Here is a 23,424-nt window from a genome sequence, read left to right as displayed (position 1 = left end):
AGCTTCCTCTGGAGCCACAAAAGACTTTATTCTACTTTTTACACATACAGCAGTATAATACAGTACAGTACAATACAGTAGTGTTCCCCAACACCTGTGAGCACACTTTGATGTATAAAGTTGTTGGAGTTACACTTTAACAGTTATGTTTTAGTCATTCACTTTGCATATATAATGTCGTCATGGTGAATGCAACATCTGACACATTCACCCACACATCCACACATTTACTGTCAAAACGCCGATGGAACAGACATTAAGAGCATTTTGGGGTTAAGTGTTTTGCTCAAGGACACTTCAATAAGCATCCAGTAGAACCACATTGCAACACTGCAGGTAAATTGGTTTCTCTCAGTAATAATATTACAGTGTTATTGTTTTTATATCAACAGTGTAAATCACTTTGACAATAAAGGCTAATTACACAGTTTTGTCATGTATAATTGATTTGCAGGAATTCCCCTTATCAGGTCGGTGCTACAAACACTTTTAGGTGAATATTTGGATGAAAAGGCTTTTTGTGATCAGTAAAGTGAAAACTAGGATCAAGACACATGTTGAACTAAAAAAAACATTTAAAATGTCCGTTGTTACACCCATGTCCACTTCTGTGACTTCCTCATTTTCAAGTCAACGTTTGCAGGATGTTTGAAAAAGCAGCACAACTCTGAAGGAACTTCACTTCTCTGTTCATCTTTCATGGTGTACTGTAAGATCTGAAGAAAAGGTGAGTCATCCTAACTCCTATACGACACATCAACTCATGAACATTCATGCTGATAATACAACTTAATTCTAGAAGCTTAAATATTAAATCACCTGACTTCAGGTCAATGAACAATTTCAAAAGTAATAATAATAATAATAATAATTATAATAATAATAATACATTTATTTATAAAGCGCTTTTCAGGGTAAACAAAGACACTTTACAGGTTTAAAAGCAGAATAATAAAAACAACACACTAAAAACACAAAAAGAGACAAGTTATGCATTAAAAGCAGTTTTAAAAAGGTGAGTTTTGGTGAGTGTTGTGAAGGTTGTGAGCTCTGTACAGTCTCTGATGTGTTTGGGGAGGGAGTTCCAGAGGGAGGAGCAGCTACTGAGAAGGCTCTGTCACCCCAGGTCCGGTGGTTGGTCCTGCGTGGTGGAGGGAGGAAGTTTGTGTCAGAGGAGCGGAGGGTACGGGATGGGTTGTGGTGGTGGAGCAGGTTGGTGAGGTGTGTGTGTGTGGGGGTGCTTGATGAGTGAGGAGGAGTATTTTGAATTGGATCTGTTGTGGGACAGGGAGCCAGTGGAGTTTTTGGAGGAAGGGGGGTTGTTACGGCTGTGGCTGGGCCTCCGAAGATTCCTAGTGTGTTCCTGTGTTTTGTTTTTCCCTCCCTCGTGTTTCCATTGCCCCCTGTCTGTCTCTCTGCAGTTGTATTTGTGTGTGTCCTGGCATGGGTGTGGCTCTCCCTCCTGGCTCAGCTGAGCTTCCTGGTTCTTCACTCCGCCCAGTCTGCACACCTGCCTCTCATCAGCTCATCAACCTGCAGCACTTCTACCCTGGCTTTCCAACCACTCACCGCCAGATTGTTGTTTCACTACTGTGGTAGATACCTTACGGCTCGTATAGTGCTTTAACCTCCTTGTGCGTTTTTCTGTGCTAAATTGCTGTGTTTCTTTGTGCTCGGGATCATCACCCACTCTTCAGCCTGCCCACCAACCCGCCATTACCTGCCTGCCACGCTGCCTCACCCACCCCACTCTAGCCAGCCTCATTTGCCTGCCTACAGTCCTCACCTGACAATAAACACATTTACTGCTCCAAACCTGCTGTGTCCTGCACAAGCTCCCCCTAACAGGGGTGAAAGTTGAAAGGAAAAAAAAACACTGAAACTTTGTTAAAGGTGGAAAATTTCTATTAAACACCAAAATGTTTCAGTTGTATTTTCGGACATTGTCACTTTTGGGTGTATTTGTTACCTTACACAAATTATAGCTATGTAAAAAAAAAAAAAAATGAAAATACATAAAGAAAATAGGCAACATGATTATTGCTTTTGCCTGAAACATACAGTTTAGCTCTCCTGTATTCAAAGTGTCAGAAAATAATTGTTATTTTTTCACATTTTTTACAGAGTAGAAACGTTGAAGCAGTCAATGTTTGTTAAGACAAAAAAGTCTGGCCAATTTGTAAGATTTAAAAAAAGAGCAGTTATTAATTTAATTGTTCAGTCAAAGTTTTTAAAGGGAGTGATGTAAAAGCTGTAAAATGTCCCCCAAGTGTGTTAAATATTCATAATAATTTAATTATCTTGGGATTCAGTTGACTTTCAGAGTCTCAGAATCCTCTACAGTCTTCTTTGGAGCCTTTTCTACATTGACATTGATAAAAAAAAAAGGAATATAGGTTTACAAATAATTTCTCAATCTGCACAATCAATCATATTGTATTCAACAAATCCAACCCTAAAATTCTGACTTGATCTAAAACCGTGGACCGAGCCGCCAAAAGGACAGGCAAATTGGGGGCTTGGTGCTCTGTCTAAAAACGACTAGTGTTTCAGACAGCGGAGGAACACTATGACAGAACAGATGTGTTTTTTAAGGACTTAAGCATGTAAACCTTTTGTAGTAGTAACCCAAAATAAAACAATAAGCCTAAGCATGAGCATTATATGTCTGCTTTAAATCCAGCATAAATACTGACTTCAGATCAGTTTTTGTTAGTACCAGTTTAAGTTTTCTGGGTTCAACAGCTCTGCGCGTTGACGAACTTGGGTCCAAAATTAAGACTAGCTCACCCTCAACCCAAAGTTAAAATGAATATGTCGATGTAAGCTGGACGGAGTGTAACACTTTCTTATTTTCAGGGCTGTTTTGCAAAAACCTACAGAGAGTGAGTGCACAGGTGACGCCAGCAGAGCTGTGATGAGTCGAGGCATGACAGGTGAAATGGAAAATAAGGTAAAGACCATTTTCTACATTGGGTATTAAAGTAGGCATAATCCAGCTGTGCGTCTGATGTTTTATTTTTATTTCAGGTGTCTTTCTTGTCTGAAGAGGATATTTATGTCAACACCAACGTGATGAGACAGTCAGATAAACTAGAAGCTCAACTAGGTCATCAACATGTTGCCAATCAAAGCTCAGAGAAGCAGGATGAGGAAGGCAGCGACGTGTTGTACGCCAGCGTGATTTGGAAAAGCAAGAAGAAAAGGAGGAAGAAGGAAGATCACTCTGGGGAAAATAACTTCTATCTGGAAGAGGAGAGGTGCACTGGAAAAAATGCACAGAAGGCAGTCTCCAGTGAATACGCCCAAGTTACATTTAGATAGATAGATAGATAGATAGATAGATAGATAGATAGATAGATAGATAGATAGATAGAAACAATAAAATACTATATACAACTACTTAAGTAGCAATAGAATAAAAAGAGAGGCAGTATAGTGAAATAGAATAAAATAAAACACAGAGGATAAGGTGCAGTATTTATATAATAGTAATTTAAAGGGCATTATTTGAGTCTTGTGGAGAAACTCTGTTTTTACGTTGGTTGGAATTTGTTTCATCTGATAATGTGATGATTTCTAAAGCACTGTCTGTGTTTTAGGTAAAAGTTACACATAAGATGATGTTATATTGTCAGTGTTTAATCCCTTACAAAGAATTAGTACCTCTCACTGTCTCACAGAAAAAACAAATGTAAAGGTCTCGGGTCTATTTATGAAATTGAGGTGTACAATAAATTATTAGTTTTTATGTTTTCCTGTTTATATGACAATGGTGACTGATGACAGTCCAAACATGTCTTTTAGTTTGTATAAATGTCTCCATAAAATGTTTTTTCACAGAGGTTCAGGCACTAGCACAGTGTCTGGGCCGTATATAATTTTTATAAGGTATACTGGTAAAGTCTGGAGATGTATTCTTCTATATTCAATACTGTTTATATTGTATACCAGTTTGCATCACTCTGCTACATGCAAACCGGGCCTGTACTATATTTGCAGAGCATTCTTTTTGTGCAAGGTTTTAATTTCTTTGCCTGTTTGTTTTTGCGAGCTGAATCGTTGAGCATCGTTACTCTACTTGGTAGTTTTTGTCTATCGTATGATGTGATTGTAAAAATGCAGCGCAGTGATGATACATCGTTTCATACACGAGACATCTGTAACGCAAACAAAGTCTCTCTTTCTCTCTCTCTGTCCATGTTATCTACATAATAATATTAATAAATAATTTATTATGTTAAAAAACTATATCTGCAGTTTTTTTATATACTGTATTCATTTGACAGATCATTACAGACAACTTTTTAAACTACAGCAATTTGAATACTCTCAAACTACAATTGAGTTGACACTATACACGTGCTACAGTTCTGTTGTCTGTGCTACGAAATGTTCAGCCTCCGTAGCCCCAGTGCTTTGTTTAAAAAGTGAATGCACAGCCCAGCTATTTATAAATCATTCCATGTTTATCAGCTGCATATTTTCACCAGGATAGTACTCTCTGTCTTTGCATCTTATTTTGATCACAGTCGGTTTGAATCAAAGTGCTTGTGACGTCTCAAATGTGGCTTTGGCGTGCAAGATTAAAGGGAGAGTGTGTAACAATTAAACTAATTTATTAACTCAAATCAACGTCTTCGTTCATAAGTAAGTCGTCATTGGTGTACAATTAGCTCTGCCAACAATCTGACTTATCCTCCTGAGCGAAGAATTACCTATCTGAATATACATAGCACAGGCAAGCTCTATGGAGGCCGCCATGTCTTTCCGGTTTTAAAAAAACTATGGACTGCCGAGAGGGACACAAAGCACTACGTGGTACTACGTAGTAAGGCTAAACGCGTTTTCGCTCAGAGCTAGCTTGACTGCCCAACTGAGAGGGAGCTCAGCGAAAGCGCTCGTCACTAATAATAACAATAACCAACTACATCTTTACCTCATTACTTGAATCAGTAGAAATACTCGACGCTGCTGGGAAAGAGTCCATATTTTGAAAATGAGTTTCTTGTCCCTCAGGGCCACCGTAGCTTCCGTAACGTCTCCAACGTCTTCAGAACGGGAGGGGTGAGCAAAGGAGTGTTGCAATGTAGAACCTCACAGTTAGATGGCGCTAAATACTTGATATATTACACACTGTCCCTTTAAGCCGGATCTATAAAAAACTTACTCAGCCTCTTAAGAACAATATATGACTGAAGTCCATATTGCCCGGCCCTACAGGAGACTAAAAAATGTAAAGTGTTTTGATGAATGTGCTATTTTCTAGAGCTGTTTGCTTTATTGGCTATTTTTGTTTAGTCTGTTATTTAGGCAATTATTTTAAAAGACGATTATGTATTCTTGGTCCAGCTTTCTTAGTATTCTGTCAAATGACCTGGTAACATTTAAAATCATATTTAATTTCAAACATTGTGAATCTTAGTGGGAATAACAACTAACTGTCTTGCCACTTTTTGTAATTAGGGTTGAAAATATCCAAGGTGGTTTAAACAATGCATTTAATCTTAAGTGCCCACATACCATTGAAATATAATAATCCCATGGCCTGCCTGGAGTCATGTACATCAGGTCTGATTTTACTCTTGTGGACTGATGATGGGTACAGCTGCCAGTGTTCAGCTGATTGAGTCCATCATCCCTTTTTGGATTTTCTAAATGACCTTAGTGATAAATAATAGCTCTTATGAGAATTTCACCTAATGAAGTCTTGCATATGGGACAACAGTGCATTTGGCACTTGGAAAAATTAGCCTATTAACCTCCCTTAACACTCTATTCAGGGGTTATTGACACCACAGACCGAGGGACAGAAAACACTGTCAGCTGCATCAGGAAATAACAACCTCTCAGAAGATACTGACATTTGAGGAAAGTAAACCATCTCCTGCTCAGAGTTACTGAATATAATCATACTGCCATCTAGTGTAGGCTCGTAGTTGTTTTTTTCCTTTATCAGAAAAAAGAAAATAGAAATGACCTCACAGAGTAAAAAGACTTAGGAAACAGCAACCTCGTCACTGTAGAGACCTGTCCCATCCAGACGGCTCGATGTTTTTGTTGGGTAGGAGTTTCACCATACAACAGCAAACCACAAGATGAAAGTTTAGTACCAATAAAAATAAAGCACAGTGCTCCCTGTTTCAGAGAATTATAAGCTAGGCACGTTAATAGTGTGGATAAGAAAGGAAATTTCACATAAGCCCTTGCAACCCGCATGAAGGCCGGTCGGGTCAACAACATACAAGTGGAAACTCAGAGCTCACACGTTCCTTCACGACTCTGTAAAGACACTCCCACATAGAGTTTATGTAACTCCTCTCCAGTTAGTTAGAACTGAAGAAGCCTCTTGGATGAGAGGTGAAACATCTTCAACAAACTGAAACAGGTCCAGTTGCCTAAGATACAGCACCTCGAAGAAAGGAAATGATGATTTTCTATGTTAAGCTTTGTGCATTGTGATGCCAACATCCTTACTTTAGAGGACAAAACATGGAGGGATCTGTCTTATTTCAAAACAAAAGTTGTTACGTTACTCTTTTTCAGGTCAACCTAAACACACCACATAGTCAGTCAGTCAGTCAGTCAGTCCCTCTGGTCCGGCACCAGGGGGGCTTTAATATGATGCTGACTTGCAGTAGTGAGCCTAACATGAAGCTCAGACATGTTTCAAATGTCAAAGCTTCAGAAAAGAAGAGTCCATTTTTTCTCCGAAGAAGAGAATGATCTTGAACGATCAACAGACTTAATGTTCCATAATGCATTGTGGTGTTTCAGTAACGTTTATGAAAATATAAATTCCAAAAAATGAAATCATTGTATGTATTGTGTTGTTCTTGTTGGTTGAGAGTCAGTGAGTAGTTAAGAAGTGATTTAAAATAAATTGAAGCTGTCAGTGTTCTGCATAGTGAGGTGAGAACAGTGTGTTAAATGTGTGTGGCACATCAGGGTCGCTTCAGATTTGAGTGCTGAGTTTTATCTGATTATTCATAGTAATTATTTACTTATTTTTTTAAATTACTTTTTGATTCTGTTGTTAATTGAAAATTCAATTCAAAAGTGTTGGCAAGACCATAGATTTGAAATGGTTGGTATAACAGACAATGTTATTTTATTGTATGTGTCCAAACACTGACTACTTGTACTGTTTAAACCTCTCTCACATTTCAACGTCACAACCATGTTCTACTAGGTGTGACTTCCTGATTTTCAAGTCAACTCTTGCAGGCTGTTGAAATAAAATAAAGGTGCAAAAACATTTGAGGAACTTCGCTCCTCTCTACATCTTTCATCTGTCAGCTCGAAAGAACTGGAGAAAATGTAAGTCATGATAACTTCAATATGATGCATATCGAATCATTATTTATTTTTGAATACAAAACTAAATTCCAGAACCTTGAAGTAACTTGACATCATGATATCTAAAAGACAGAAAGAAAGCAAAACACTGAAACTTTGCAAAAACTTTTGTGAAAGGTTAATTTCGATTCAGCACCTTGGAACAATTTAAAGTTGACGGTTTATTGGGGTTTTGGACATTTTGTTACTGTTGAATATATTAGTTGTCTTGATACTGCATATTAAGTAGATAAATATAGACACAATGTGTTTGTCACTTTTGCCTTCCACATACATGATAGCTTCCTTTTTTTCCCTTCGATCATTATTTTGTTGCAGTTGGTAGGACAGGCTAGAGGTCAGAAACCTCTCCAGGTATAACTACGGTATTTTTTTCCTCATATAAGGTGCCAAAGACAGTTACAGTTACTACATTACTTTTGTTTGGTCACGTAACGTTGTTTTGTCGGACGTTTTCTTTATTTTGTTGAGTGAAGGACATGCGTAGCTATCAGACTGTCAGACCGACAAACCCTCAATACGCGACGCCGGCTTATCTACTGACTCTTTGTCACATTTCTGGCTGAATAACAGTTTCTGTCACCAGCAAAAAACTTTGACTCATCAATTGTTGAAAAAAAATCCCCGCGACCGTCAACCCTCCAGACCGAGACTTCAGTGAACTTCCCCCCAGAAAACAGCCTCCGTTCCCGCGAATGACAGAGTCAGACACAATGGTTGGTCTTTAAGGTGGAGATGCTTCGCTCTGTGTGAACAACCACCGCCGTTAATGCGGCGTCTCTGTGTGAAAGGGGCTGCTGTTAACGATTTTGTTGAATATCTCTATTATCAATCTTTTATAAAAGACTGGCAAATTTATGAGAATTGTATTTTAGATTAGTAAAGATTCATCCACTTTTTTAGTTACAGCTTTTAAAATAGTGATTTAGAAGCATGTATGTGTATGCTGCGTAGACATTCCCTCATGACATTTTGATAACACCTTGTAGAATCTAATTTTGTTGTCATTTATTTGAGTTTCAGTGTCTAAGAATCCCTAACAGGCTTCTTGGGAGCCTTTCCTACACTGACATCGACCAAATATAATCAAATAATGAAAGATGAAATGTACTAAAGATGTGAATTGTTCCATGTGTGTTCTCCAGAGTTTCTGCCTCTCCTGACACACAGAGATGGCTGCAGCTCTGACTGTCCTTCTCATTGGCTGTCTGCTGCAAAGTGAGTTGAAGTTCGTTCAGCAACACAGGCTGCAGCAAAGTTAACACACAGTGAGCTACAAAAGTCTTCAGCTGCTTTTTGTAGAACTTTACTCTAACAGGCGTACAATTTTCCTTTCTTCAAACACTGAGAGAAAAAGCAATGTGAAAACAAATAATATCTATTTATTCAAATGTCCTCCTATTAATAAAGCAGTTTTCACTTGAACATATTCAAAGATTTGTGTCTTGTGTTTCAGCTGCCCTGTGTGGACAGTTCAAGATCATTATACCGAAGACTATAGAGGTTCTGAGTGGATCCTGTGTGACCATCCTCTGCTCCTTTGATGTAGAGACCAGATTTAACTCAAACATTGATGGAACATGTAGAGCACTGTGGAAATCTGGTCAGACTGTTGTGTTTGACAGCAGTGATCCACAATCAAGTGCAATAAAAGGAGAACTGAAAGGAGACTTAACAAGAAAAGACTGCAGCACAACCCTGAACAACATGAGACCTGAGCACAGCAAAGAATATTTCTTAAGAGTGGAATGTAATAACTTCAGACATAATTTTCATAAGCAGAAGTTGCACATTTCAGTCACAGGTAGGTTTTACAGTCCATTTACCAACACTTAAGTCATCAGATACTTTCTAGAACTGCTGTGAACTTGTGTTGCATTTACTGCATTTTGCAAATAAAATAAAGAAGAAAAGTAATGATTGCTGTTTATTTATTGATTGGTCTAAATGTACTTTCCCACCAGATGTTCCACCCACACCGACTCTGACTCCGTCCACACTGAAGGTAGAGGAGGGAACCTCAGTGAGTTTGAAGTGCTCTGCTCCAGCTCCTTGTCTGTCTCATCCACCAGCTCTGACATGGAGCTCCAGCCTGGGTCACATTCAGGAGTCACTGCCGGAGAATCTGGGCAGAACTAAAGTCCAGACCTCTGTTCTGACCTTCACTGCTTCTCACCTTCATCATGGAAAGGACATCTCCTGTACTGCAGTCTACAACAAACAAGATGGCAGCTCTCAGTCAGTTAGCACAAGTGTGACAGCTGATGTTTCATGTGAGTTAATTTGTCTTCCATTGAATTTCATAATAATTTTAAACATTATTATTGATCTATTTTTTCTCATCTTCTTTAATTTAGTTTGAATCAGGGATGAAACAGTCAATAAACAGTCCATTAATATATTAGTCAATCAGGGTGCCCTGATCATGACTTTTGGGGCTGATCACCAATCACTAATTGATGGAAGCAGTATTGGCCGATGCTGATCATTTGATTAATTTTAATAGCTAATAGCTAGCTTACTTTGGGGGACCCATTTCATACATGCCAAAGGACCATTACAGATGTCAAATTGGTCTAAATTGTATATGTTTATCTCTTGGTTATGTGTGAATAAATAAATAAATAGAAATAAAAATAAATAAATAAGATAATAATGCACATTTTTTACACATAATTAAATCTGCAAAAACAGAATTAATTAATAATTGTGTAACAAAGATTTAGGGAAACATTCTGTGTGTCAGTCTGAGTTCTTTCAGTCTTTGTACCATGAAGCCACGACTCCACCACCTGGTCACTGCTGGTATCTGGTTACATGTCTGAACACAGTTTGGTACAATGATGTGAAGTATCTGTAACTCTAAACTCAAAGTACTTCTACCTCCAACCGTACTCAACTGAAATACTGTTACTGTAAACATGTTGTGTTGTCACTAAACTGCACTTCACTGTTTAACACTTAATGCTCTTTAAATAGAAACTTTCAGCTCTACTGAGTGTTTCACTCTGCTGGAAGCTGTTAGCTCTGTTAGCTGTTAGCTGTTAGCTCTGTTAGCCAAACACAGCAGTAGGACTCTTACTTCTCACTGGCTGCTAACAGCTAACAGCTCTTTTCCTGCTGACTTCGATTGACAGTCCCCTCTTGGTTCAACAGGTTTTTAATAGGTTTACTAGGTCCTACCACCAAGTCCTTTGTGACTGATCACAGTACAGTAGGCTACTTAAAAACAAATACTTGATGGCAACAATCAGTGGCCAATCAAACGCATCTTTTGTACCCATCAACAGAAACAGACATAAGACAGAAAATAGAATTGTCAACAATTGTAATGAGTAACTCATCGAAAGTATTTTTTCTGAAAGAGTAACTTCAAAAAACTGCAATCAATATTTCCTTCATAATGATGAGTCCAAGTCTAAACAAATCTACAAAACAAAGGAGTGTGAGGACAAAACAGGAGCTTTGCAGTCATTTTGGGTCATTTTATGAATAAAGTCCTCATGCTGAGATTTTAGCAAAGCAGCCCAACAGTAAAATGTTGTATAAAGCATTATTCACTTGTTATTCAAAGATTTGTGTCTTGTGTTTCAGGGTCTGCACAGTTTATGACCTTCATGCCACAGACTATAGAGGTTCTGAGTGGATCCTGTGTGACCATCCCCTGCTCCTTTGGCATAGAGGACAAATATAAATCAAAAGTGGATGAAACATGTAAAGCACTGTGGAAATATGATGTAGAGACTGTTGTGTTTGACAGCAGGAATCCACAAACTAGAGGACATTTGACAGGAAACTTAAGAAACAGAGACTGCACCACAACCCTGAACAACATGAGACCTGAGAACAGCAAGAATTATTTTTTCAGACTTGCATGTGAAGGTTTGCTATATAATTTTTTTCAAACACAGCTGCACATTTCAGTCAAAGGTAAGTTTTAAAGTCCATCTTCTTATACTTCAGTCAACAGCTCCTTGTAGAACTGCTTTGACTTTATTTTGCTTTTATTGAATTGTGTTTTTTATCTTAAAATAAAGATGAAGAGTAATGATTACTGTTTATTTATTGATTGGTCCAAATGTACTTTCCCACCAGATGTTCCACCCACACCGACTCTGACTCCGTCCACACTGAAGGTGGAGGAGGGAACCTCAGTGAGTTTGAAGTGCTCTGCTCCAGCTCCCTGTCTGTCTCATCCTCCAGCTCTGACATGGAGCTCCAGCCAGGGTCACATTCAGGAGTCACTGCAGGAGAATCTGGACAGAACTAAAGTCCAGACCTCTGTTCTGACCTTCACTGCTTCTCACCTTCATCATGGAAAGGAAATCTCCTGTACTGCAGTCTACAACAAACAAGAAGGCAGCACTCAGTCAGTTAGCACAAGTTTGACAGCTGATATTTCATGTGAGTTAATTCGTCCACTGCTGAAATTCATCATAATTATAAACTGATCTCTTGTCTCTTAGTTTTCATGACTTTGTCTGAATCAGGGATGAAACAATTATTCTAATAATGCTTAAGTTGATCAACTCAAAATATTAGGTTTTTCAGCTTTTTTTCTCTTTTATAACATTGTAAATTAAACGTCTGGGTTTTGGACTGTTGGTCAGACAAGAGGCTATTTGAAACCACTGTGGTCCTGCAGTCCTCCATCGCTTACATCATAGGACAATATTTCCCAGTAAATGTAGAAGAGAAAATTTACCTTAAAATTATTTACTTACCACATCTGGTAGATTGGAAGTATTCAAACTGTTTTTCCAAAATTTCTAATGCCAACATAATATATGAGCAATTATGTTAATGCATTCAAAATAAATTTGCATAGGATTCCTAACAGTCCAAAAGGTGAGTTGAAGTTCAGAAACAGCAAGAAGGCTTGTTGCTGTTGTAGTTTACTATGAAGTTTATGTTCCAGAAGCTTGAAATTCAGGTTTTAGCAGCACAAGTGAAGTAAATGTAATGGGTTTCTGTAGCCCATGATAAACTGAGTCTGTCTGTGAAAGATTGTGTTCTGTCCATTTAATTGATCCTTTCTTTTGTCGAGTAATCAAATTGGAGTGGGCAGGATCCACATCATAGGAGAAAAAATGAAACGATTTTAACCTGCAAAGCATATTTGGGGTCAATTTTTTTAGGGGAAATGGGACATGATTTGTATTTATTTAATTGCAAATATGTGATAACATTACAACTATAAATAATACAAATAATTTGACATTTTTCAGATCCACCAAAAAACACAACAGTGTCAGTCAGTCCCTCTGGTCCAGTACCAGAGAACAGCAGAGTTACTCTGACATGCAGCAGTACTGCCAACCCTGCAGTAAGTAGCTACACCTGGTACAGAGCTGACGGAGGTCGGGAGACTGTCATGGGGACTGGACATGTTTCAAAGATTAAAGCTTCCAGAGACAGTGGTCCTTTTTTCTGCGAGGCAGAAAATGCTATTGGATCTGGACGGTCCAACATCAGTCAAATAGATGTTCACTGTAAGTATCACAAGTGGTCTTTGGTGTCTGATATGAACTGCCACCTGGATCTTTCTCCCTTTGTCCACCGACTCTTGCTCACAAACTTTAACCAATTCCGTGTCTGGTGAAACTAACATAACCCTTGGCTGAAATGGCTTCAATCAATTCATTTACAAATATATTTACACAGATCATTGAATGAGCACAATAAAGCCCCCAATGTGTTTCAATTACTTTTCTTCACTTGCAGCATTTCAACATCATCACCTCGTTATATCATTACTTCTGGTAAAACTTGATCAAACATGACTTTAGCTGACTCATGTCTGTCTTCTCTGTGTTCATCACAGTTGCTCCACAGATCCTGTCCTCATATGACTGCATTCAAACTGCAGACCAGCTCAACTGTTCCTGTGAGACTGTGGGGAATCCTCCTCCTGCTCTACAGTGGTATTTGGATGGGTTACCTGTCAATCACTCTGACAGGTTTGCCATCAGCAGTGAGCCTCTAAACGTCTCAGGTCTGAGCAGCAGCATCACTGTGAGTCAACCACAACAGAGGGATCTTTCCACTTTGCTCTGCAACAGCTCCAACTCCCTGGGATCAACTACTCAGAGATTTTTTGTCTACAGCCTTGAGCCTCACGGTTTGTCTTTGTGCTCAATACAAGTTCTGTTGATTAATTAGAAATTATATTTTTTGTTGTATTTTTATTATACTCATTTATTTACTCAGCTTATGACTTCACATATAAACACTGTAGTATTTCCTCCATTATTACTTAAAATCTAGAATCCAAGATGTACTGTTGTGAACGATGCACGGTAGAACTGGACCCAAATGCAAGACACGATACACAGAGTCAAATTTAATGTGATTTAATGTGCAACCAGTAACCAGAACAAAGTTTGCGGGGGTTGGGGAGAGGTGGCGTGTTCTGGGATCCCAGTGATGGGTGGTGGTTGGTGGTGAGCTCTCCAGAGCGTGCCCAGTGAATCAGAGTGGCGTCCCGCCACGTGGCAATGCCGTCCTCTGAGTGAACAAACAAATAATCCTGAACAGGGCTGGCAGGCGACGAGCAAGCAGGCAGGTGGAATGGTTTAAGCAAGCAAATGAAGTGAACTATGACAAAAAAGAACACAAGGGAGGGTTAGCTGCACAAGCTAAGGTCACTGGAAAAAACAACAGACTTAAAGGAGCCAGGATCTCTTCAACAGTACCACTCTTGCTGACTGAATGATATGACGACCAGTGAATCTAAAGCCGGTCTTCTTATACTGGGGGGAGGGGGGTGATTAGTGCTGACGATTTCCACCTGGCTGCAACCTGCAGGGAGATAGCCACGCCTACCAACTCACACAGAGAGACAGACACAGAGCAGGGGAAAAAACATCCAGGATCACACACAGGGGAAAACAGACAATGACACAAGAGGGAAGAGGAGGGCTGCCATGATGCCATCATGACACGTACCCTGAATACTCATTTCTTCTGCCTTGCTAATAATTGTAAAATGTATCACAGGCTATGCATACAGGATAACTGAGCCACTGTTGAATAAAAGTAACCCTCAACAGTGATCTGATGAGTGTTATGTTATCTCTTCTGACAGGTCCTGAACAGTATCTTGGACCGTACAGTGGACTTCTTCTCTTGGCTGGTGCTGTCGTATCTCTCTGTGTGAACGTCTTGTTGACAATCTACGTGGTGTTCCTTTGGTATGATGTTACAATAGATTATATAGATTTTGTTGAAAGCCTAATGCTGATTAGGAGAAGAACGATCCATAGAAGACAGAAATTAACAAGTACATGTATGTTTCTCTTTTTTCCTAAAAGCAAAGCAAGAAAGAGTGTGAAGCCAAAAGAAGAGGACAGAACCTACATGTCACTGGAGCGTAGAGACCTGTCTCCAGAGTATGATGTCATCGGCCAAACTCCAAAATGACCATGTCAGCTTCCTCCGACGATGAGCCTGATAATTATCAGATAACATAATGAAAGGTTTTATTGCTTTTTTCATACTTCATACTTTGTTACTCTGCTCTTTTATGAAATGCTTCAAATTCACACTTAGTTATGAGTGTTTATGAATATTTAGTTTCTGTGGAGAAACATTCACAAAACATCACAAGTATAAAATGTAATTCAAATGAATACTTTCTCTATGAAAACTTTCATGTGAAATTTTGTCAAGTCTGTTTTAAACTTCATCGTAGTGTGCTTGATTGCACTACATTTTAATTTTCGAGGTGGTGAGGTTTTCACTTTTGTTGGACTTGAAGCTCTGCTGGTCTGGAGAAGTAAGTTTGATTTAGAACAGAAAATACATTGGGAGACAAGACATCTTTCTCATGATTTTCTTGATAGGAAATGAAATATTGTGAAGAAAAATGGACAGAACAGGATTCACGTGGCACTTGATTAAAGAAACAAGTCTTTGAAACAAAGTGTAATTACAAAATTAAAGCTGCAAGCAGCGATGAACGGTCCCTTCGCAGTCCACACGCTTCGGGGTATGCTGCTGTCGATGCATGCTGCCATTGCGTTGTCCACGCAACACCTTCCATTGAGGAAGTATAGTGGGGTGGCTTAAAGGGATAGTTCGGTTTTTTTGAAGTGGGGTCATATAAAGTACATATCTATAGTCGATATGTTTCCTACCGTAATCACCGATCAGCGCAGCCTCAGTTTGGAGAAGTAGAGAGCTGCTCCAGCCCAGAGGCTCAGCTTTGTACTGCAGTGAACGGGGTCCAGCAAAAAAGCCAAATTAACCACCTAAAACAAGGCTCACCTAAAATTTTTTACATCAGGTCAAGTGAACGTTGTATATGTAAAATTCACAGCGCTTTACATCGCTGTCAGGCCGCGCTTTCTTTTGGCACTACATTTTCTCAACCGCAGAACCCCCCGTATCCCTACGCATGAGCGCTTATGCGGAAGGATTCGGAGAGTTAAGTTACGTTTTTATCGAAAGTAAACCTATCGTCCAGCAGCTGGGCCTCGCGCTGTATTCTGCCGCTCGCAGATCAGCTGTTGCCCAGTTACGCTAGTGCGTAGGGAAACGGGGGTTCTGCGGATGAGAAAATGTAGTGCCAAAAGAAAGCACGGTCTGACTGCAATGTAAAGCGCTGTGAATTTTACCTATACAACGTACACTTGAACTGATGTAAAATGTTTTAGATGGGCCTTGTTTTTGGTGCTTAATTTCGCTTTTTTGCTGAACCCCGTTCACTGCAGTACAAAGCTGAGCGTCTGGGCTGGAGCAGCTCTCTACTTCTCCAAACTGAGGCTGCGCTGATCGGTGATTACGGTAGGAAACAGATCGACCATAGATATGTACTTTATATGACCCCACTTCAAAAAACCCGAACTATCCCTTTTAAAGCATAATTCCAAAGAATCGTGCACTTTGTGATAAAAGCATGAAATTTGGTGCACATATAGCCAGATAGTCCAAAAAAAATTAGATATGGGGCCATCCCAAATTTTCAATTTGGAAGCCAATTTTTAAAATTGCCGCCTTTGACTACTATTTCCATGTGAATATTCTTTTGTGTGTTGATTATAATATGATATTAATGAGATAGTTAGCTACATTTATTTACCTCATTGGGGTTTGTACATCAATGATACAAATACATTTAAAGATGGCTGTTATTTTTCAAGATGGCTGCCATGACTAGTTTGAAAATTGTTACTGCTTCAAAGTTGCATGGATTCCTGTAATACAGTGATATTGGGGTCAAATCACACATTTTTTTGATTAGGAATTCAGGTGGCAACTTTTAGTATGTGGCCATTGCCTTTGTTGGAGGGATTGACTGCACATTGTGCCTCTTTGCAAATATGTTTGTGGATGTGCTGGTTCGATCATAGAGCAGGATTATAAACCTTTCAATAGTTGCCATTACCTCCTGTAGAATGTTATGTGGAGCAGAAGACAATTCCAAAAGGGCATTTGTCAGCTCTGGAAAGATAGCCCACACAACCCATGCAGTCTTTTTCCCATGCCGAGCAAAACTTGATGCTGTGTCACAGCCAGTCAAAGCATGAAACACTGGAAGAGCACGTGCCTTTTCAGGCCCAAGTGCAGCTGAGATTTCATGGGCTGCTAGGTATCATTTCCAGTACCAAATGCCAACCAAAGCTCATCTCCTGCCTTTAGACCTTGAGCTGCTGCCACAGCTTGAACCACAATATCAGTATGAACAGTTTGGATCATAATGTTCTTGTGATCATTTCATACTGCATGGGCCACATGTCATAACATGTGAGTGTCAGCTTCCTCATGTGTGCATGGAGTAATTGAGGACAGATCAGCAAGGGGTCGTTTGATGAGGACAGCGGTCCACCATTTGAAATGTGGTATTAGCATGTTAGCACGTTTACTATTTATGTGGAACAGGTTGTTAATGGCAAAATAATATGGGTTTTTCTAAAATAAGTTTAATTTATCTATTTTCAAGCCTAAATAAAGCAGACATGGTTCTGTGGTATCTTCCCACCAAGTAGTCTTATATCAACAGCAATCCACCATTTGAAAAGTTCTATGTGGAACAGGGCGTCAGTGGGGGAAAAAGAAGGGTTTTTCTTGAAAAAGTTTTTTATTTTGTGAGCTAATTGTAAACAAAATAAGATTTAAAATATGTTTAATTTATCTAGTTATAGGCCTACCTAAAGCCGAGCATATGACAAATATGAACTCGAGGCATATTGCAATGGTCAAGTCACATCTGATCTTTCCAATGAATTGAAGGACTTGAATTGTGATGGTGGCCATCTTGAATTGTGAAAACAAAGGAAGATTCTGGGCTTATTACACATTGCAGATTTTATTTCTGCATGATAAAATGTATAATTATTTATAAAGATCGACCCTGTGATAGGCAATATACAAAACTTTATTACAATTACAATGTTCATGCTGATCGTGACAATCATCTTGAATATTTATTGTATAAAATTAAACTAACAAGATCATCAGCATCATATTTTATACCATGCAAATAAGAAAATTGATCTGAATACTGTTGTCAATGGCAGCCATTTTTAAAATAGCCACCACATCCACCATGTATCCAATTTTTTTCAGACAGCCTTTGGCCTTAACTGTACCGACTGTACGATTTTTCAGCTAAGCCGCCCCACTAGTTGTTCCTTTATAATTTGGTGGGCTGCTCCTCCTGCCGGTATTGAACAATGTATGCTGGAGTCAAAAGAACTCCCTGCAATCTACATGAAGAACAAATAAAGAGAGGAGTACACTCTGTCAACTTACAGACTCTTAAACAGAGGTTTGTATCCATTAGCAAGGCAGCTCTGCCCTCTGGTGGAGGAAGCCTGTCTACTCAAAAGAGAAGACAGTCAAGCTGTTCCTTCAAATGAAGTTTGAAATATGGTGGGCTGCTCCTCCTTAAGTATTAAACAATGTATACTGAAATCAGAAGAACTCCCTGCAATCTACATAAAGAACAAATAATGAGAGGACTACATTGTGTGACCCTACAGACTGTTAAACAGAGGTGTGTAGCCATTAGCAAGGCTGAATTGTCAAGAATTTGCAGAAAAAGCAGAATATTTCAAAAGCTGAAAAGGCAGAATGGCTGAAAAGTAAGAGGGCTGAAAGAGCTTAAAAAGGTGAACAGTTTCTGTTTGAGAGCGAGCCTAAGTAAAAGGACTGCTGGTTGAGGCGGCAGATTATGGACTATGATTCCGGGCAGAGAATCAAGGCTCTTGGAGAGAGAGATCTGATTTGACCTCCTTTAATGAGGTTGTTGGACTTTAACATAACTGTACAAAGTATGTTTGTGTGTGTGTGTGTGTGTGTGTGTGGTCTAAAAAAAGAAAAAAGGAAATGAACTGTGTTACAACAATGCTCAACATGTTATTCAGCAGTTAAATCAAATAAACATCTCTAAATAAGCTGCTATATGAGCATAAGATTTTAAGGTTCACCAGTAATATCCCTAACTTATATGCAAACCACTACTTATGCATAATACAACAACAAAGATGCAATATAAGTGGTGTAATATATATAAGGTTTTTGAATGTACGACAAAGTATATGGGACTTATGAGCCAAAACACACTTTCCTTAATTGTAGCGCCACCTAGTGGTGGAAATTCAGGACGACAATAGATTATAAAATGTTTTGCCAGGTGTGACCTATATTCCAAGTTTGGTGAGTTTTGGGGTATGTTCAGGCATTGAAAAATGCGACTATTTTGGCAGAAGAAAAAAAAAATCATTTGAAAAACAATGGTAGTGCTTGTTGATTATTTGACTATTACACCAAAATATTTCTTGGTACTGTGTCTCTTTCCTACGATAAGCTTCATCTAGCAATACTAGAGACTGTCCTCCAAAAAAGAGTAACGGCACGTTTTTTGGCAAATACGTCTCTGGAGTCCATAGTAATTATAATGGGAGCAAAGGAGTGTGAGGGAAATTCTCTAATGCCCCTTTATTATTTTAATATGTTGTTCTTGTATATAAAATCTAACAAATATTGTAAATAATATAGAGTGCTGTAAAAGATAAAACATAAGTAAGAGCTCAGTTAAGGAGTTCATCCTGAAGGTTTTTTTTTAACCTCTACTGTGACCTCTTCTGGGGATATGTGCTCTGACAATGGTTGGTGTATAACACAGAAGCTATGGAAAGTCGGTGTGTAACTTGAGGTGGATGTGGAGATGGTGGGAATTTGTATTAGTGAGTTAACATGTAACCTTGTGACAGCTGCAATTTCGTGTATTGGCTTCTGCTACTATAAAAGGATGAGGGGAGACCGCCTCTCTTCAGTCATCATCTATGTACTGCTGATGAGTGACTCTTGCTTGCAAGCAATAAAGAACTGCTAGAAGAGAAATATTGTGTCGAACTCTCTCTTGACCAACTCTCATCTGCACTAGACATGACAGGAGGAAGTGAGGTGACTTTGTTATCCAGGAGGAGGACAGTGTGGATGTATGGGTCAACAAAACATTTCACTTCAACATCATTAGTTTCCCCTCACTAACTGGTCATTTCTAGTTATCTACTCACTAACTGTACGTTCAGACCAAAGGTGCATAAAGAGGAAAATGATCCCGGAAGTCATTCATTGTGTATTGGGAGCCAGGCGGACAAGGAGGGAAAGGTGGAAAAGGCGGAGGCGGGTGGAATAGGTGGATTAGGAGGAAAAACAAAGGTAAAAATCCTCCAACTTTATGTAATGAGCTATGACGCGTCTTGGTGGAAAAGGTGGAAAATCCATGCCATAACCAATGGGGATGTCTCGTTCTGCTGTCGTCCCTCGGTCAGGTCGGTCCCAGAGAACAACCCGCGTAGTTTTGGCTCCTACCAAACATTCGTTGTGAGATGGCACTGGAAATGTTGATTGCTGCCGTAGCAGAACACCCGGTCCTCTACGATTTGACCCTGTTCGCCTATAGGGATTAGAGTTTAGATCGGGCCCACAAAATTAAGCCCGACCCGACCTGACCCAAGCCTGGCCCGACATATTAACTGTAATTATGAGCTGACCACTTTTTTCAGTAACGACTAATCTAACGCGATAATATTTCCAAACCAGTAATCAGATTAAGGTACTTATTCAAGTCACTGTGTGTTACTATTATTTTTGTCATTTTCCCTAGTAAAAATATATATTTTTGCTTTCTTCTTGCGTCTCAGGGAGTGATGTCACGTTTTCAGCATGAGGACAACTCACTCACGTGTTAGACCATGCAGCTACACAAACAACATGGAGGGAGGAGAGATATGCGCGTTTTGTAGCTGGAAATACAGTCATTATTTTGAGTTATTAAAAAAATACAAAACACAAATGCTTGATCAAGGGCCTGGCCCAAGGATAGTCGGGTCGGGCTCGGGCAGAGAATCTAAACTCTAATAGGGATCAATTAAAGATGGCCGATGCGTGGAGGAAGGTCGCTTTTAATTGTGTAATATGTCTGTAAGAAAGGAGAGAAATTATTGCATACTAGCGTTGCAACGTAGCATGCTAATTAATGACTTTATCAAGTAACTTTCCCTGATCAACGATGTTGGTAAATGGATGGGCTGCTACAGCAGTAGTTGCGTGGTGGTGTTTAACGCGAGTGGCGTGCAGGCCCTTTAAATTTAGAAGCAAGGACGGACAGGGTGACAAAAGCGACTTAAGCAACATAGGAGTGGACAAGGACGCAAGAAGAAAGCAAAAATACATATATTTACTGAGGAAAATGACAAAAATAACAGTAACACACTGACTTGAATAAGTAACTTTAATCTGATTACTGGTTTGGAAATATTAACGCAGTAGATTACTTGTTACTGAGGCCGGGCCGGGCCAGGACTCAACGTGCGAGCGGTCGGGTCGGGTTTGATGTTTTTGGGCTTGATCTGAGCTCTACTACAGAGTCACACGTATATGTAATGTCATATATTGAAGATGGGAGGTTACCGCCCGAAAATATTCCCAAACTGTGGACGTGTTTGGTTTCGCTTCCCTGCTCTCCTCAACATGTTCCGCCATCATTCATATTCTTCTTCTTCTTCTGCGGAACCGTCTTCTTCTTCTATGCCACACTGTGATGCGCATTCTAGTAGCGGTGCTAAAGCGTTTTGCTCCGGCTCAAATCTTTTTTTTTTAAAATGATGATAAATAATAATAACAATAATAATTACGACGCATCGACGCACAAATTTCGTGTCGACAAACCGTTTAACATGCTTAACCGAGTGTTTGTTGTGTTATCATTAAAATAAAGGTCCTTGAATCTTCACATCATCATTTCAACCCAAAACATGATCTTTTCTTGAACCCAACCAAGCCATTTTCATGTCACCCAGGGGCTCAGTTACACTGTGGGTATTTGGATAATCCGTCCACTGTTGTAGAATTACACTCCTATTACCCTGTTTAACTCATTATGGACAGTTTGAAATCAAATTATCAAAACCGATACAGCAGAACCGACAATATCTCTTTTTATATTACATAAATTCTCCTTCCTCTTCAAATTGTGCTGCCTACATTACCACAATGTCATTTCACCACTGAGTGACATCACTGAAGGCAATTTATGAGATTACATGCAGATTCCTCTGGCACAACAAAGTACTTTCTTTTTCACATACCAGCAGTACAGTACATACAGTACAGTACAGTACAGTACAGTAGTACTCCCCAAGACCTGTAAACACACTTTGATGTATTAATTGTTGGAGTTACCCTTTAACAGTTATGTTTTAGTCATTCACTTTGCACAAATAATGTCCTGTTGGTAAATGCAACACCTGCCACATTCACCCACGCCTTTACACATTTACACACTGATGGTGGAGGCTGAAGCAGCAATTCACACATTTGCTCTCTCGCTGATGGAACAGCCATCAAGAGCATTTCAGGGTGGAGTGTCTTGCTCAAGGGCACTTCAATACGCAGCCAGTGGAACCAGGCCGGGATCAAGAGGGCAGGAGCCCCTGGGCACAATTCTGGGATGGCCCCCCGCATACAAACATGCACACACACCAGTGTTTCCCCTATATCCATTCTGCGGCAGTGTCCCACTGCTGGACTGTAGAGTAAGCAAATTGTATTAGTAAACTGGAGACAGTGTTTCCCCTAGATTTTTTTGTAGCAGTGGTGCTCTGAGTCGGTAACCTAGCAACACTAGGGGGGTCCAGGGGCATGTCCCCCTGAAAGAAAATTTTGAAAAATAACCCTTTAAATGGTGACTACTGATAGGACAAAACAAAAATCATTTTCAGAATTTCAGGATCAGAATCTAAGACATGAGACAAAATAGTGTAGAAGTTGACATTGCTGCTTGAAAATATGTTAATCTCTTAAGCATTAGAGAACATTTTTACCATTATTTTCTTTGGAAACAGGATCTGTTTGAGAAGTTAGTGGGCCACATGAAATGGAAGCTATTGAGAAAAATATTAATATTCATATAAACGAGAGGAAGCACAGTACAATAAAAAGAGCTGTGTCTCATTTCTCCAGTTAACTAATAGAATCTGCTGCTGGTTTGCCATCACTGGGTCACATGACATGAAAGCTATTGATATATTTTGTATTAATATATTTCTGCTAAATAACGTAATGATGGTCCCTAAATCAGTTGTCAGGGATTCAGCGAGGCTCTGGGAGGTGAACTGACCGTCCTCCTACTGCTCAGACTGGGTGAACCTCAGTAAAGTCGCGGCTGGACCCGAGTGAATATCTGCCAAATACCGAACCTAAAACCAACTTCACCCCGGTTCGATGAGTCGCCTGTTGCGGCCCTTGAATGGGATGACGGGTGGGTTGCCGACATTGCCGCAGACCCCTGGCGCATTTTACGTGACGCGATGTGGTTGGGGCGCAATGAGGACAGTCCGCCCCGGTCGACAGTCGCGCCGGGAGCGAGGGGACCCCGTCCCTCCCCCGTGAGGTGGAGAGAGGGCACAGCGAGCACTTGGTCCACGGCCTGGGAAGCGGCGAGGTCCGGGCGGGGTGTCGCTGTCACTCAACTTAAACTATGACTTGTAGAAATTACACAAATAGCAGTAATGACAATAATAATCGGTTTTAAAATAACTTAGGGTGTAGTGC

At 39.7% G+C, this 23,424-nt stretch overlaps 1 protein-coding gene and 1 long non-coding RNA gene across 2 annotated transcripts in view; both read left to right on the top strand.

Moving 5' to 3' along the window:
* Nucleotides 1-15,011, top strand: part of LOC115566895 (vascular cell adhesion protein 1-like) — a 43,832-nt gene extending 28,821 nt beyond the window's left edge. The window contains exon 12 of the mRNA XM_030392951.1: nt 14,673-15,011. Within this exon, the coding sequence (XP_030248811.1) occupies nt 14,673-14,781 (109 nt within the window). The 3' untranslated portion in view covers nt 14,782-15,011. The remainder of the gene's footprint in view (nt 1-14,672) is intronic.
* LOC115566921 (uncharacterized) lies at nt 1,195-9,118 on the top strand. Its single transcript, XR_003981096.1, has 3 exons — nt 1,195-1,212; nt 8,505-8,577; nt 8,816-9,118. It is a non-coding gene; the product is annotated as an uncharacterized LOC115566921 (long non-coding RNA).
* Nucleotides 15,012-23,424: the final 8,413 nt, after the last annotated feature.

Source organism: Sparus aurata, chromosome 17 (assembly GCF_900880675.1).
Source record: "Sparus aurata chromosome 17, fSpaAur1.1, whole genome shotgun sequence".
In the NCBI taxonomy this organism is placed as follows: Eukaryota; Metazoa; Chordata; class Actinopteri; order Spariformes; family Sparidae; genus Sparus; species Sparus aurata.
This window is presented reverse-complemented; position numbering and strand designations above follow the sequence as displayed.